This window comes from Suillus fuscotomentosus (genome assembly GCF_016647785.1).
Source record: "Suillus fuscotomentosus strain FC203 chromosome Unknown F5891scaffold_32, whole genome shotgun sequence".
NCBI classification, from domain to species: Eukaryota; Fungi; Basidiomycota; class Agaricomycetes; order Boletales; family Suillaceae; genus Suillus; species Suillus fuscotomentosus.
The window spans coordinates 52,901-70,926 of record NW_024539544.1 but is presented as its reverse complement, the minus strand read 5'-3'; the positions used below and the strand labels follow the sequence as shown (position 1 = coordinate 70,926).

At 47.0% G+C, this 18,026-nt stretch overlaps 3 protein-coding genes across 3 annotated transcripts; all 3 read left to right on the top strand.

Annotated features, from left to right (window-relative positions):
• Positions 1-7,700: 7,700 nt before the first annotated feature.
• On the top strand, positions 7,701-8,547 carry F5891DRAFT_1278793 (uncharacterized protein; the record flags this gene model as incomplete). Its single annotated transcript, XM_041370336.1, has 2 exons — positions 7,701-8,345; positions 8,401-8,547. The coding sequence occupies 2 exons, from the start codon at positions 7,701-7,703 to the stop codon at positions 8,545-8,547; spliced, it is 792 nt and encodes a 263-aa protein (XP_041225031.1).
• Positions 8,548-10,130: 1,583 nt separating this feature from the next.
• On the top strand, positions 10,131-10,502 carry F5891DRAFT_953558 (uncharacterized protein; the record flags this gene model as incomplete). The annotated part of the gene is made up of 1 exon (XM_041375191.1): positions 10,131-10,502. A coding segment is annotated over one exon (372 nt), but the record flags the coding sequence as incomplete, so codon positions are not given.
• Positions 10,503-13,609: 3,107 nt separating this feature from the next.
• On the top strand, positions 13,610-14,405 carry F5891DRAFT_1189576 (uncharacterized protein; the record flags this gene model as incomplete). The annotated part of the gene is made up of 3 exons (XM_041367189.1): positions 13,610-13,714; positions 13,768-13,855; positions 13,903-14,405. The coding sequence occupies 3 exons, from the start codon at positions 13,610-13,612 to the stop codon at positions 14,403-14,405; spliced, it is 696 nt and encodes a 231-aa protein (XP_041225029.1).
• Positions 14,406-18,026: the final 3,621 nt, after the last annotated feature.

Here is an 18,026-nt window from a genome sequence, read left to right as displayed (position 1 = left end):
TATGCCTCCAGCTCGTACTTCTCTACCGACTATCCGTTGACCGGATCCTCGGGACCGTTCCCGTCCCTCATCCCCCTCCTATCGCACCGACGTGCGCACGTGCCTTCGGGCTATGACTCGTTCTGACTTGTGCCACCAATGTGGCTTTCCTTATCTTGTCTTATCTCTCCTCTGACTCATGCGTGCTGCGCATTGTATCTTTTACCGTTGGCTCGTTCCAACGTTTCTCGGCCTCATTCCGCATTCGACCTCACATCACTAATCAGGCTCTGCTACCAGCGTACCTATACCCTTTCCGTTTCCCCTTTGCCCTTACCTACAGTACGGTAGCCTTGCCCTTAACCCTTTCCACTTAGTATAAGTAGTCGGTCACTCTGTACTAGATTCCCTAACTTGAATCTACTCAATCTTCCCTCGAACATACTTCCCTCTGAAGCCCCCTCAGCTTCAGTCTCTAGTATCTTTTCTTAGGTGCTCATCGCGCCTAAGTCTACCTCGATCGACTACTCATCGTTCGGACAAGACTGTCCTTACTTTGAGAACATCAGTGACTTTGAAGACATCCGTCTTAGAAGTCACGTGACATGCGCGTCTCTGATATCTGCCGACTCATCGTCGCCAGTCTCAGTCGCTACACCGGACCCTTCCGGTTATGTCACAAACGTTAGCGGACGACGCCCCTCTTAGGGCTCCGCATAACAGATCTATTTGAGTGCGTAACACAATCCTTATGTTACTGATATGTCAACTAATTGATAAGATAAACTAGCCATAGACTCACCTTACATAGCACTACAATTTTCATCAAGATACGTAATGATAATAACAACTTGTGTTTGGCCAAACTCATCAATATGTATTTTTATTTTGCTCAAATTACTACTGATTAACAAAATAAGACTCACAACAGACTTGTCTCAACTAGTATTACAAGGATAATGTCAACTTTTATTGTTGCATTTTTCAGAGACTTACTGGTGTTGGGTTTTTATTTAGCTTTATCTCTCTCAAATGACTGCCAATTAACAAGGTGAGACTAGCAGTATATTTGTCTCCAGTACTACTACAACATTCATTAAGATATCTAAGTGTGTAGTACCAATTGTTCATGTTGTACCCATGGGTATACCCTCTATGGGTATGGGTATGGGTAGCCATCCCTGGTACCCATGAATAAACCCACACCCACCAGTGTGGGTGTGGGTTTTTTGGTGGGTGTGGGTGGGGGTATCACCACAGATACCCATGGGTATACCCACGCTAATCCCTAACACTGTGTGATTGCAAAGGTAATCTTTCACAACGATGCTACGTATGGGAGTTGATATGCCACCAACCCCATCAAGTTCCGTGACTCTGTGGCCAATCGCATCACATCATAAGTACTTCTCCATCTATCGCAACTGTACTAACTGGATGATCTGAAGTCTACGGACTAAATTCCGCGATATTCGTGCTGAATTCAAGTCTACAGGTGTGGGCATCATGCCAATTGACTCGGAGATGTCTGACAACTTACATCGTGAGTATCCCACTCATGTCTTATCAATACTGCTAACAAATTCATAGGTAAAATCGAGAAAGAATTTCCATGGTACAATGACCTCTACCAGATATGGGGATCCAACCCCTCGTTTTCTGCCAAAACAAGCTCATCGAAACCAGGTGCTGACCACGCCGGTGACCTATTTGTGCTAACTCGTCCTGCGGGAGGTTCGCAGAACCCTCCTTCAGACACCCATCCGCAACTCAACATAATCATCCCTAACCCTGCCACAGGCAGTGCTGGTTCCCCGCAGCTTGATTACATGGTTCGTCCCTCAGGTCCTTCTACCTCATGTGCAGGTGACAACACTCACGTCCAACAAATGAACTATGCCCGCCCTCCTCCAAGTGTTGGAGGCAGCCCAGCTGACTCCCCTGTGCAAATGCCTTATGTGCCTCTTCCCCGAAGTGGTCCTGCTACCCCCCTAGAGCCAAACCACTCCCCTCAATATGCTCAGGGAGCCAGCGGCAGCGCCGCTGGCTCCTCCCCACAATGGGGCTTTTCTCAAGCTCCCGCAAGCAACTGTGCAGGCAGCACGACAAGCTCCCCCCTCCACTTTGGCCATACGCCCCTTCCTCCCAGTAGCCAGTCATTCGGCCGTGAAGATTATTCTCCGGCCCCCCAGGAATCTGACTATGACCCACCTTTCGATGATGGCCCCCTTGCTCATGGTATGGGGGACCTTTGTATGGACGACACAGATCGTTGTGACGACGAGAATGTGTATAATTTGGACAGCCCGCCCAAATCGAACAAGGCATGCAGAAAGAAGCGACAGCTACCTTCCTCTCCCACTCCGTCACCTCCCAAGGCACCCCCTCCCCACACCTCCAACCACGACAGTTGCAGCTCATTCAAGTCTCACGTCAATCACATGATCATGCGCAAGAGCGCTTCTTCCCCCACCTCTTCATCGAAGGCTTTGTTGCAACGGTCCAATCCGTCCTCCCCTTGGCAGGCATCTCTGACGTCCCAAACATCGCCCTCCGAGAGACTGAGCAGCAGGGAGTCAGTGAAGAAGCGTCTCCGAATGGAGGTTCAGGAACAAGTTGAGTTGTTGAATGACGACTTAGAGAGTGTGCACTCCGAGAAGCTCGCCTTATACCAGCTCAAGAATGAGCGCCTGATGGTCAAGCTCAATGCCAATCGCCAAGACAAGGAGCACCATTTCATATGCGAGGAGCACGCCCATGAGCGCGCGGATGCCGCGCTCATCCATCAACAGCTGCAGGAGAGCAAGGACCAGGAGATTCGTTTGCGGGAAGTGGATGTGAAGGCTCTCGAGTTAGAGAGGCAGGTGATGCTCTTGTGCATTGAATATGCCAAGATCAACAAGCCATGATGTTCCTGCATGCACTTTGTCATATGTTTTTTTTTGCCATTTCTTTTTGCTACATGTTGTCATTTGTTCACCACTATTTGATAATCCTACAACCTACTTACTAGCATGTATGTAGTACATTTGTATGTCAAAGCTATACCTGTTTCAACTTATCCTTGCCTATGCTGAGCATCTGAGTGAGGACTATCAAATAATTGATCCATCAACCTGGCCCTGTGTGCTTGACCAGGAGTGCCTGCATATGAGCTATCACCCACCACTTCATTACCATCTGGTCCTTCATATTCTGGATGCAGAGTATGTTTCCCTTCTTGAATGGCCCATCTGGTTGTAGGTTTGTTGCGTTTCTCTTCAAATTTGATGATCATGTTGTGAAGGATAAGGCAACACCTAACCCAATGTAGAGTAATCTGGAGGTCTTTCTGGGTCTGCATAGGGTGACGAAGCTCCTTAAGAGACTGAAAACGCCCCTTCAAAGCAGCAAATGTGTGCTCAATGCGGACACGGACCTAGATGAATTAAAATCAATGAAAATCAGTAAAAATTCCAAAAAAATCAGCAGAAAAATTAGAAGATACCCTGGATAGGTGAATATTGAAGGTCTTCTGGTCCCTTGTCAACCTGCCATTCCGAGGCTTCTTGAAAGGTGGAATACACCACTTCTCAAGTGGATATGCACTATCAGCCCAAATCCAATGGTCATCAGGAAGAAGTGTGTCGTGTTCCTGGTAAACACGAGTAGATTTGAAGGCATAAGCATTGTGTGTACTTCCAGGGTGACCAAGTGAATAGTCGGCAATGAGGAGATTATGGGGCATAATTATTGCCTGAATCTTTCATTAGTTTCTAACCATTAGAATAAGAGAGAAAAAATACCTGACAGTTGAGGGAATAGTTAGACTTCCTGTCATAAAATGCCTCACCATAAAGACCAGGTTTTTCATACAAATTAATAGCAGAGCCATCAATTGCAAAAATACCATTTCTCCACTCTGGGCAAGACTTGGCCTCAACATATTGCCGAGCACACTCAGCATCCTCAGAGTCAGGAGCAGGGAAATTGATGAATGTGTCATGCTGATCAAGGAGGGCAATCATCACACGGTTACTGCAATTGATTACCGATCCAACACTGACACCAGCCCATTGGCCCACATCATCTGGTGAGATAGTGTTGCCGTAATGGCCAGCACGGTTGAGAAATATAGCCAGTTGAATGGCAATGGGAAGTTGAGGGTTGTTTGACCGGTTAGTGAAAATAGGGTGATCAGAAATTTGATCGAGGATATCATCAAAGATGTCAGGATTAATGCATAATTTCTTGCAGAAGAGGTGGTGCCGAGAGTGCCCAAAGTCATGAAGGAGCTGAATCTGGGGGGCTCGCATAGGAGGTGCATCCGGTTTATGAAGAACACAGGCCCTAGTGACCTCATCGCGAAGAGCTGTGATGGTATCATGAAGGCAGTTGTAATGGGTAGTGAAGCTGTCAGATCCATCACTGGAAGAAGAATTTGAAAGGTCGTATAATTGTGGGGTAAGAGGAGATGGAGGAGTGACCATCAGATCAAGGCCAAGATCAGAATCAGAATCAGAATCAGATTCAGAGTCAGAGGAGTCGGAATCATAGAGATCATTAAGGGTAATGAGAGTACACTCTAGCCCGGCCTTGGCTAAGGCTAGTTCAGCCTCATCCAGTTGCTCAAGCAGCTGATTGCGCATAGAGAGACGAGGCATCTGGGGATCAGGAGAGAGATAAGCTTATCACCTGCATCGATAGGGGACACTGTTGCCAGAAATGGCAACATTTTCAAGTGGAGATTCAATTTTAGTTGGCGGCTCTTCTGCTCGATGATGAGCACAGCAACAACACTCTACACGCCTGACATCCACTGCCTGCACCTTCGTCTCGCACCCTCGCAGCGCACCCTCATCGCACACCATCATTTGCGCCCCACACCTTCGTCCTGCACCCCTTGTAAGAAAAACTCCACTTCCCTCCCATCTTTAGTACTTCGTTCGGCCCAACTGCTCTACTCTACTCTACCCCCACCTTATCTAACCCCATGAGCTACTGGGAAGGCATTAGCGGGGGCTGTGCAACTGGTTTTAAGATTTACTGTCCCACTATCAAACTTCCCCTAGATGAACTTTTAGGTGAGGAGTACGACAGCGAAGATGACCAAATGGCTGACGCCCCCATCGAGCAACTAGATGATATGAATGAGGATGGCAACAGCAACAGTAATAATGTCCCCACCCAACCTGAGGGCGAGTCCCTCCTTGGCGGGTCTGCTTCTGCTGAACAAGATGTTCTCATGAGCGATTCTTGTCAGCAGCAGCAACCACAGCCATCTACTCCTGATCTGTTCCTGGTCCCGCAAGTTTCTTCTCACTCTCATATCATGCTCAATCACACCTGCATACTTGTGGCAAGGACTGTTCCAGCAAGACACCCACAAACCATCCTGTACTAACTGTACAAATGTCTGCCACTAAGAAGACTGGTAAAGCTGGACGGCATGCTTCTGGGAGCATGAAGAGTCCCTCATCTGCTGCTCCCTCAGCATCTGCTCTCAAGCACTCTGCTGCTGCGAGCGCGAAACATACTGCAATTGCGACAGTGCCTGCTTCCGCTACCGCAACAAGCCTTAATCCACTTCTCACCTTCATCCTGTCCCTTTGTCTCACACCTTCATCCTGCGCCCTTTGCCTCGCACCTTTTGTCTTGCACCCTTATCACGTCGAATAGCTTTGTGTACATTACATGTATATAACTATTGCTATTTCATCATGATGTTTGACCGCATTTTTTACCACTAAGTCTCATTTTGAAGTCCAACTGTGATGCCGACCTAAGCCGCACTTATGTCGACATTTCTTTGAATTCTTAATCAAAGTTTGCCGATGTTTCATGGAGCTTACCGAGCTTACCGAGTTTTCAGGAAATTACTTTGAACACCACTTATATCACACCTTCGTACTATCCCTTCCACTGCAATTGGCACCCCACAGAAGTCGGCACTTTCACAAAACTTGTATTTCTAGCTACTTAAACACAAAATTCTTAACATCTGTATCATTCTCTCTCTAATACAACTCATTATGAGGTTGAACGACCATGATTAAAGCAGAATTGAGTGAGATAGTCGAAAGTGCCAAAGTCACGCAGAAATGTCACCTGCCGATACATGCCATGACGGAGTTTCAAATTGCACCCCCACTTTGGAAGTGCCGACTGGTGCAGTGCTGCGCGTCCGCATTCGCAAGTTTAAGTTAGCAGCGGTAGATGAGGAAAGCTGCAAGCTTCATCAGACCCGACATATGAGCCACACATTCAGGTTTCAATTCAGAGAATTGCAAATGGGTTATACTGCAGCAAAAGAACAGAATGTGAGTCATGTTTTGTCATGTTACAATGCACATGGTCTCCCTATGTATCCACCTCGATTTTACAACTACAGCACTAATAACAGTCGCCCTCATACTTATGTATATCTACTATTCAATACTATACTTGCTCATTTGAACGAATACTAATTGACCTTGCCCACTTGCTTGACTGCCGAACTGACTTTAAAATTGGCCTACATGACATATCATGACTCACAGTGACATTTGCATGACTGCCAACTTCTGCGGGGTGCCGATTGCAGTGGAAGGGATAGTATCGAGATGCATCGCAGAGTGCAAATTCGGTATCGCAAAGTGCGAACTGCATATTTTGTCCATTTACGAAGAACGCTAGAGGACGGATGATTGCAATAAAATGATAGGGACGTGGTGCGTGAAGCATGCTATCTGTTATACAGTCTCTCCTTGTCAATGTGACAGATTGAAGGACACCACATCAGAAAAACTATTCCGCACGAACTCAGATACAAATTCAGACAGGTCAGGTTTCTGGGGACTTTCTTACTCCTGCTCAGTGTCCGTTGGTGCTGCCCACACTTAGATTACACCCTCCGCTGAAGACATGCTTGCCGTTCACGGAGAACATGACCAATGTCATTGGAGACGAGTATTGGAAGATGGCGAGTCATTCAGAGAGCTGCCACAGACGGACATGACTTGAAGCGGTGAGCATGCTAACAGGATTTGACGATAATGGCAGCGATTCGTGAGTGCAGCCCATCCTGGCATCAATTCAAAAAGCAGGATGGTACCGTGTGTGATTGGTCAATGCTCGTGCATCCATCACATAAATTCTGTCGTCTCTGGTAGCGTTCAGTGAGATGCAAGATGAGGAGTACTGGATCGAGCGCACGGACCCTGCATAACGCGGTGGAAACAAAACACAGATAGATAAATGAAGAGTGGAAGTTCTGCTTGTGGCCGCCAGGGTTATTTGTCCTCAGCGGGTTTCACTTCAAAAAGACTTCACATCCACAGCAGCTGGGCCCAGTCTGGGATCCGGGCTAACACACCATGACCATACTGTAAGGTCTACAGCGGTCACGAACCCAAGATTATCGTGATAAGACCAGTGGTAACTAGCCGACTTCGAATCAACTCAGACCTTGAACGACGATTTGGATGGAGGAGTTATGCACTGCGGGATCCGCGCCTTAATCTGTCAGCGCTAGCAGTCGTTTATCAGGTACATTTTTCCATTGATACACAGACACTCACAAGAATTGATCATCCTCTCGTTCTGAACATGTTCAGGCCATTCCATGCACCTACGGTGGTGCTGCTGACATAAACTGATTTTGCATACACGTGACTAGGTGCGTCGCGATCGAGTTCGTTTAGTTCGTGGCAGTGCTGATTTAACTGGTGTAGCAGAGTATAAATACAGCGCGCCTGCAAGATATGCTCCCATTTCCCGTCCTCGATTTACGTGCATTACTTTCTTCACTACTCATTCTCAACTTCAACTCGCCTTACAACATGATTTCCGCTATCTTCGACGGTGCCGCCCATGTCACCGTCGCTGGGTGCCTCGGAGCATTCTTTCTCAAACACACTGTGGTGGATCGGACGTCCAAGGCCATCAAAGAAGCGGAGAACGTCACCGCCGGCCTGATTATATCCGAATTCTGTATCTCTGTCGCGGTACTAGTTCTAGCTTCCAACGAGACCGCCCGGATACTCCTCAGTAAAGATGGTCGACCTCCTCCGAAGCACAATTTAGCCGAGCTCAACGCGCCTCTCATTTACAACAAAGTGTCCGATTTCCCTACTGCAGCAGACTCAATTTTATCGAATCCAATCGCAACCGAACCATGTAGCACTCCGCCAGACCTAATAATTTCACCGAATTCAATTGCAGATGACTCTTACTGCACTCCGCCATCTACTGCATGTTCCACATTAGGCACGCCAATACTGTTGACTTCGCCGGTTCAGAACACGAAGCGCCTCTCAATCGATTCCGACACGACTGTCATCGACCATGATGACGACTTCATGAAGGACTTTTCTGGCGTGGACCTTGAGGAAAGCAATATCCCCCAGGTATGAAGTCGCACAGTCTCCTCATTTTCATCGCTCAATGTTCGAATCTTTATAGGATGACAGCGACTGCTCCAGTGGCTACCTACTCCCATGGACGAAAGCACCAAAAATCAATGACTCGAGCGGACCTTCTCAACGGACGCAGCTCCAGCCAATCCTGGAGGACGGACATCATCAGGAAAACCCTCCCAAGGCAAATTAGGGAGAATTCACAAAAATTCGTAACATTAGCACAATCACAGCTATTTATGAAGAAAGTAGCTAAAGATGATCAGTGGTCGTCACATTCACCTTAACACCCTAACTATTGCCGAGGTTAATGTTTTCAACTGGGGTTTAACCACAGTTTACTTTTATTTAAAAATTAAGATGTGACTTGCACGTGCTTGCTATGTACTTGCACTATGTAATTAACATGAAAATAAATAGCCAAAGGGCTGAAATTGAAAAGACTGCAGCAGGCCATCATAAATCAGGAATCCGAATTACTTATAGCACATCAACAACGATCTTCTGACTTGCCAACTTGAACATGCCTGCACCATCACCTGTGTGGGAGCATTGGTACAAGGGGCCGCCCTACAAAAATTATAAAGTACATCATGAAGCTCGATGCAAACACTGCATCCTGGCACAGACACGAGAGATCCTTGCCCTCGAGACAAATGCATATGCGATTGGAGAAAGTCTATTACCACCACGTAGTGAGGATACAATTCTTGAAGATGGTATGTGCCCTAGAATGCAAAGAACTCTTTTGTATGACACTGCAGCTCAATGAGGTTTTAGTGAAGGCTACTTACCCTGCTATCTGTGGCAAAGTAGACGACCTCTGGAAGCACACGTCTGAATGTGATCATGCACCTCCACAAACACGCAACTGGGCAAAAGCTGAAATTCAGAAGCGACAGACCAGTGCCACAGCAAACACTCACCTTCGTGTCAGTATACCCAGTGGGATGCCATCAAACAGGTCTCTAACACCAACAGTACTTCTTCAACACGATTCTCGCACCCCATCCTTGCCTATAATCTCCCTACCACCATCTGCAACACCAACCATTGGATCCTCGACACCAAGGCTGCTTTCACCACTGGTGACAATTCATTCACTGCCAGGGGAACCATTTTATGGCGAGACTGTACCTAGTCAACCATGGCCAAGCTCGCAGCAAGCTGAATTTGCAGCTGACTTGTGCCGTTTGCTGCTGACCTCCAATGTGGCTTGGTGGACTGTTGATCAGCCATACTGGCGACAGTTCTTCTCGAAGTGGATTCCACAATGTCTTATGCCTGGCAGCAAACAACTTTCTGGCCGAATTCTTGATGAAGAGGCTGAACGAGTAGTTGATGGCATGAAAGCAAAAGTTCAAGATCGTTATGCAACAGGCCAGTGCGACGGCTGGAAAAATATCACCAAGTCATCCATTGTGGCATCAACAATTAATGTTGAGTATACAGTGCGTGAATTTTCAATACAATTATCATCTCATGCTGTCAGACTCAAACCAATTTTTAGCCCTATTTGTTGAACACCTGCGACGTATCTGCAAAGCCAAAGACTGCTGAGAACTTACTGGAGATAGTGCTAAGTGAAATCCAATATGCTAACAAAGTTTTGAAGGTCAAAGTAGTTGCATGGTGTACAGATGCTGGAGGAGACGCTGCAAAAATGCGACGATTGTTGGTTCAAAAGCTTCCACAAATCATTGTTGTTGATTGCTGGGCACATCAGGTTCGAGTCTCATATAATCGATCAAAATTTTAACTGACGAGTCATTCTGAAAGATCAACTTAGTTGTTGGGGATATCTTCAAGATTAAAGGGTCATTCACGACTGTTATCGACGATGCATTAGAAGTTGTGAAGTGGTTCAATAACCACAGCAGGGCACTCGGAATTCTCAACGAAGTACAACGAAATGTGTTTTCTGGGAAAACCCGGTCCTTAATATTGCCTGTCCTCACACGATGGACATCTCATTATCTTTCTGTGCGCCGACTTCTTGAGCTAGAAATGCCGTTTAAAGAAATGCTCACAACACGCATCAATGAGCTCAAGACCTGTGGTGGGAATCGAGCAGATGTCATTCGAAAATCAGCTTCAATACTGGCAATTTTGGGCCGCTTTGATTTCTGGTACAAACTTCTAATGTAAGTAAGATTTGAGCTATTGGGACGGTTTTCTGATAAATCTCATGTTTCAGGGTGAAACGGCATCTCGAACCACTAGCCATTGCTGCCAATGCCACACAAAGTGATTTTGCACGTCTTGATGTGGTGCTCATTACTCTTGTCAATCTGTATCACAAGTTCTGTGACCCATCTCTCGATTCTGATGTATGCAATGCCGTTCGAGCAAGCCTGGAGAAGCAGTGGGCAAAAGCTGACCAGAAGATCTTTATTCTCGCCGTCATTTTCAACCCCCACCTCCGTGTATCATGTTTTGCTCCTTCCAGCCCTTATCGTCAATTTTCAAGGCTGTGGACACTGGTTCGTGCTGTGTACAAGCGGATTTATGATGCAGAACCCAACAGTGACTTTCGACGAGCCTTTCAAGATTACGTTCGGAGTACAGGTGAATGGTCTAATGAGAGTATGGGTTTGCACGAGCACCATGAACAGGCAAAACGGGATGTATGTAACTTGAAGATGTTCTTTTATTCAGTACTAATGATAACTTAGCAAAAAAATGTCAACCTTGTGCAGCTCTGGCGCGAACTCGACACAATCACCTCTGGCCTTGCCATTGACAGCACTGCAGGATCCCTCCCAATGGCATATCTGGTCTCATTCACCTTGCGATGCACATTCTATCTGTTGTTCCTAACTCGGCTGCAACTGAACGTGTCTTCAGTCAATTTGGAATCATTCATACCAAGCTGCGAAATCGACTAAGTACTGACAAGGTTCGGAAGCAGGCTCTCGTCAGGTCTGACACACTTGCACAGTATGGGTCTCTCCGCAATCGCAAACGGAAGTTCATTGAGGACTTGGACGACGAGTGCGACTCAGAGAACAGTGGCCAGCCTTCATGTGACACTAGTACCGCTACATCCATGGCCAGTGAGTCAGCGGAACCACAACATTCCCATTCATTTCTTCCTGTCGTGAGAGAGCTTCTTGAAGATGTTGATGACGAGGCTACCAACAGCGCCGGTCACTGGCATGACAACGATAGCGACTCGCTATTGCTTGAAAACTTGTTTTACTATCCCTCGGATGTTGAATTAGCCACGGTCAAGGAGTTGATGGATTTTTGGACACGGTGCGAGCACAGTTTTGGAATCGAGGTTGCATTCCACGATCGACTTGCAGAAATGCAGAATGAAACGGAGCCTTAGTCGTGTATTTCGTTTTAAAAGCAAATGTTATTAGAGTTATCTTTTGCTAACCTATGATTTAACTGACTCCGAAGTCACGCTTTGACTTTGACGACGGGGGTTTAAGTTTTCATTTACAAGTTAACGAAGCTAAACTGCCTTCGTTAAACTCGTTGAGACGATCACTGAAGATGATAATGTTAGACGAGTTTTTTTCTACAATACATCTAACTCTTCTAAGTCAGATAAACTATTACAAATTAGAGCTAGATATCAATATCATTCATAACATACATGTAATTATTGCTAAGTTATAGAGTACTACCTAAGGGTCATAAAACCATGCCTATTGAGAAACTCGACACCTGAATAGTGTGATCATTGATGCAGATGCCGTGAGTGTGCAACAAAATTTTAAAATATCCAAGTCCAGCATTTGTGCATATTTGTTTGTATCACGTGACTTGTGGTTTGAACGAAGAAATATCTTAAGTCCAACATTTGTACATATTTGTTTGTATCATGTGACTTGTAGTTTGAAATGTTTGAGCGAAGTGGTGCCATGTCACTGATCTTCAACTCTCACTCTCGTCTTCGAAGCTTAAGAGGCCTCAAGCTTCATTGCTGGTGTTCATGCACTACATACAATTAAGGTGCGCAATGATTTTTTTAAAATTCTAAACTTGTTTTAAGCAAACCTATTTATTCTAAAAACTATTTATTCTAGGATGTTCACAGTGAGTGAGTCTGTCGGTCCGAGTTCGAGTTCGCCAAGTTGTTGCCTGCCGTTCGCAGTGAGTGAGTCTGTCGGTCCGAGTTTGAGTTCGAGCCACGCTGATCCAAGCTGTTGTCCGCTGTTTGTAGTGAGTGAGTTTGTCGATCCTCATTCGAGCTTGAGCCACGCTGATCCATGTCGTTGCCCACCATTCGCAGGAAGTGAGTTTGTCGATCCTCGTTCGAGCTCGAGCCATGCTGATCCATGTCGTTGCCCACCATTCGCAGGAAGTGAGTTTGTCGATCCTCGTTCGAGCTCGAGCCATGCTGATCCATGTCGTCGCCTACCGTTTGCAGGAAGTGAGTCTGTTGATCCTCGTTCGAGCTTGAGCCACGCTGATCCATGTCGTCGCCCACCGTTCGCAGGAAGTGAGTCTGTCGATTCTTGAGCCACACTGATCCATGTCGTCGCCCACCGTTCGCAGGAAGTGAGTCTGTCTATCCTCGTTCGAGCTCGAGCCACGCTGATCCATGTCGTCGCCCACCGTTCACAGGAAGTGAGTCTGTCGATCCTCGTTTGAGCTCAGAAGGACGCACCTGCGAAATTCCACTGTATGATGGCCGACATCTATGAGGCTGCACAGTGAGTTCCACTTAGGTAGTATTGCCTCGATGCTCACTCTGCTTGCAGGAAGTTGCGATACAGCGGCGCCGCTGCCGGTGGCCATGCTGCTGAGCTCGAAGCGTTCGAGTTACTTGACCTCGACAATATGGAAGAAGACTGAATCATCCCCCGCTCATTTTCATAGTGTACAATACGGAATCGTGAAGCTGATACATAGTCTCCCAGTTGGTCATAGCGCGCGCTGTTATTTAAATTAGCCTACTGCCCATATACCCATTTCTAATCAAATTTAATTTTGTTCTTGTATCTTATTCTGTCTGATTCGGTTGGAACCCTCGTCTAAGATCAAAAAATCAATTCTAAAAGTCGTGCTAATGTGTTTGAATTACTGAAAATAGTTGCTAATTCTTGTGTTTTTATTAGGAGGTAAAAAAACCGACCTAAGCTAGCTAAAACTCGAATTTGTAAAATTTAGATATAATAACGCAGGATTAGTTCGGATTAGTTCTAATGTTACATCTTTAAGTAAATTTGTCTGGGGAGGGTTTTCCTGATGATCTGACGACCACCGATATTCTGCTGCTCGTGGACGCTTCCACTCAAATGATCGCGACGCCCTCTCTTGGCATCCTGCCTCAGATTGTCTCGCCTCAGCTGAAACCCCCGGATACGAAACGGCATCAAAATTTCCGGCCGGGAAGACACAAGGTATGGACATGTTCATTGCGAAGCCAAGTGCTGCACTCACCGTCGTTTCTTAGCGCGAATCTAGATCCACTCGCTTGGCCGCTATCCATGGCAGCATCGAACGCACTCACTCCAAGCAACAAGAACATGCTACTGCGATCAGTGAGTGATTTCCGGTGACGTTCGCTTCGTTTGTTGATTTAGAATAGATGACCTTGAACAACTACATGACGATCTCCTCGCCGACCAAACCGCTCTTGTCGACGGCTGGGCAGCTGCCATGTCCCAGGTCGGACTCCCCTCTATGCTGTCGCCTTCACTGCTTCTGGATCAGAAGACGCCCGACCCAGGGAATTCGATCGAAATCATTCAAGACCGACACCTTCACACACAATGCTACTCCCGAGGTCCCCTACGACCAAATCCCGAAGATCTGCAACGATCTCCCTCGCTGTCCCCTACGACCTGGAGCTTCATGCTCGCGAGGTTGAAGGCCACCACTGACCGCGCACAAAATATGTCTTCGCGCCGCCCGCTTATGCCTGCAGTCTTCGACGTCGGACGTCCCCTACGACCAATCCCGATACAACCGCAACCGCAACAGCGTAACCGCCTCCTTCTTGTCTCAGAGCACTTGGAGTTGAAGGCCACCGCCCGCGGCTCGCACTTACATCTATCTCAAGTGTCTTCTCTTGTCTTCGCCATCATGTAAATGGCCCTCGATTTGTTTCTTTATCTCTGTATTTCTCTTACCAATATCTACTTCGCAGATCATGGACTGCCTGTGACTTATGGACACGTCTCCCCTTTATCGATATGTACTCAGCAGACGTTGAACTGCTCATTTCTTTTGTAACTTGTAGGCACGATATGCCTTGTTTCTTTTTACAGTACGGGATCATTTTTCCATCTACGATTTATCTCTCAATAATGTTTCTACATTTTCGTATGTGTACGATGACGAGTATTACATGAATATCGGTAGTTTGCAGTTTCTGATATGAATCCGATTTTCTTCACTTGATGCGCTCTCCGGAAGACACGCCTGAGGTTGATCATGAGCGCAAGTGAAAAGTGGTCGGTTCTGCACATACATCAATGACAGGGACAAAATCTGTCAAGGATATTGATTCAATATCGCAAGGTAGACGCATGTGTGAACTAAGCCGGGATCACAGAGGTTGATAGCTTCCTAGCTGAAATTATTATGATTGTACATGGTCAGCGTTCAACGTTCAACCCCAGTGAAAATCGACAAGAATGAGGCAGATAGGTAGCGATACACGTCTAAGTACCAAATGATATAGATAGAAATCTAAATAATTCGAGATGGAAAAATGCAAATTGTAAAATTAAATGCAAAGTCCAAACTTGCGAGAAATTTGCAGTGTATTTGCTGCAAATGTTGCAAACGACACTTTGCAAATTGCAAAGCTACGCCTAGATTAACATTGCGATTGCGCATATACGCTTCCTTGATCGCGATCACACAGCTACATGAATTCTATAACCTCCGAGAGCCTCGAGGCTGGCATACATCGACTTGCAAACGGTACTGATACTTACATATGCGATTGTGATGCCTGTCTTCGGAAGAACAAAGGCAAGCCCAAGCGTGTACCCCGAACTACTTACTTCCGGCACAAACCCAACAGACTCGCTAGACTTTTTCCCCCACCACTTCCTGCACAAACTCCAGCTCCTATACCGGCGCCATCGTCTAGCAAGCGTCCTCTGGATGCTTCTGATCACCCCGAACAGCCACCCATATTGAAGCACAAGGATGATCGGATTGATGGCGCAGAAGACGGTGTGTTCATAACCCTGTGATCAATATCAATTTGCTGATATGAATAATAAGATTTTGATATACCTGAGGCTGCTGACAATATTCCAGGCCCTGACGCACTCGATGGAGCTTTCGATCACCTTGAGGACACCAATTTTGGTGATACGGGACCCGAGGACAGGGAGGAGGAAGAGGAAGCTCGTGTTGAGGAAGTGCAAGCTCGTGTTGAGGACACCAATTTTGGTGATACGGGACCCGAGGACAGGGAGGAGGAAGAGGAAGCTCGTGTTGAGGAAGCACAAGCTCGTGTTGAGAACACCAATTTTGGTGATACGGGACCCGAGGACAGGGAGGAGGAAGAGGAAGCTCGTGTTGAGGACAATATACCCGAGAACTTCGATCAAGACATGCCCCCGGATGACGTCAATCTCGAGGGTGCGGACACTGACTTGGGAACCATGGGCTGGACGGACGAGGACTTGGACGAGCTACAGCAGATGGCATGCCTTGAAGATGCCCAGGATTCAATGTCATTCATTACTGCTCTCCGAAAAGCATCCCTAGACGACACACACTCTAAACTACCTCCAGACGCACTAGACAGACTTCGAAACCCTCCCCGCGAACTCCCCGATATGTCAGATCCTGATCTTATCCTTTCATTAAAATATTACTTTGCAAATACAACAATCGCTGCTTACAATCTTATCCGCGAGGCCACGATCGAACGACACCCCGAAGATGATGTATATAGTCATTACCGGGTTAAGCAAGCTGTCTGTGAACTTAGTGGTGTCGTCCCGATCGTTAATGACATGTGTACCAACACATGTCTCGCATTCACAGGTCCGTACGCCGAGCTCGATCATTGTCCTCGATGTGGAGAAGATCGATGGGACGCCAAAAAAAGCTCACCTCACAAGAAGGTAGCTCGGAAAACGTTTGACACATTTCCTGTTGGACCGCAGCTCCAGGCCCTATGGCGCCATCCAGACCAGGCAAAGAAGATGCGATGGCGCCAGGAGTACACCAACAAGATCATCGATGAATTGAAGACAACCGACGGCGTTCCGGAGGTATATGAAGATGTTCTTCATGGGAAGCAATATCTGGACGCGTGCCAATCTGGCAAAATTAAAGATGGTGATGCGGTTCTTATGTTCTCGATCGATGGTGCCCAGCTCTATGAATCCAAACAATCCGACTGTTGGATATATATTTGGGTAATTTTCGATCATGCGCCAGACGTCCGGTACAAGAAGAAGTACATACTCCCGGGCGGTATCATTCCTGGCCCCAAAAAACCCAAAAATCTAGATTCTTTCATTTTCCCCGGCCTACACCATCTTCGCGCAATTCAGACAGAAGGGCTTCCAATTTGGGATGGCGCGAAGAAGGCTCTATTTCAATCTAATCCCTTTCTCTTTGTTGCAACAGCTGACGGCCCCGGCATGGCATTTCTTACTGGCCTCGTGGGTCACCATGGCAGATTCGCATGTCGTCTCTATTGCGGACTCCCAGGGAGACACAAACCAGGTGCACCTACGTACTATCCTGCCCTACGTCAACCTGAAGGTACTGATCAACCTGATCACCCCGACTTCTTCATTGATCGGCTTCCCCTTCCCGGATCATTCGATTATGAACAGAACCTCAAGCATGTGATCCGCTGTTCCAACATGGCCGAATACGAGCTTGCACGCCTCGAGACAGGCATTACGAAACCAAGCATCTTCTGCGGCTTCGACACTGACCGTATTTTGCTGGTGCCGCTGTGCTTTGGCTCTGACATCATGCACATCGCTGCCATCAATACTGGTGATCTCCTTCTACCCCTCTGGAGAGGAACCTTTAGAGCCGAGACTACGGATGATAAATCCACGTGGGCCTGGGCTGTTCTGACGAAGGCGACTTGGAAGGCACATGGATCTCTGATCACAGATGCAACACCCTTTCTGCCGGGTTCGTTTGATCGACCTCCTCGTAACCCAGCAGAGAAGATCAATAGTGGGTATAAGGCCTGGGAATGGCTTCTCTACCTGTATGGGATGGCACTGGCCACACTCTACGGCATCCTTCCTGAGCCCTATTGGTCGCATTTCTGTCGTCTTGCCCGGGGACTACGTATAATGCAACAATACCATATATCTAGATCAGATCTCATTGAAGGCCACCATCACCTTCTTAACTTCGCGGATGAATTTGAAGAGCTCTACTACCAGCGCCGGATCGATCGACTTCATTTCGTTCGACCATGGCTCCACTCGATCACACATATCGCTGGTGAGACAGTCAACAAGGGACCACCTATCTGCTCATCACAATGGACTATGGAGCGAACTATTGGCAACCTAGCTCAAGAGATACGACTACACAACTCCTCTGTCTACGCTAATCTCTCTCAACGTGCTGCCCGTCGTTGTCAAGTCAATGCCATCAAGGCTATCATACCAACAATCGAACCATCGGATAATGCTTCCCCGAAGGGCTCGTTGGATATCGGCCAGGGATATTTACTGCTGCGGCGAAGAGAGAGGACAGCTC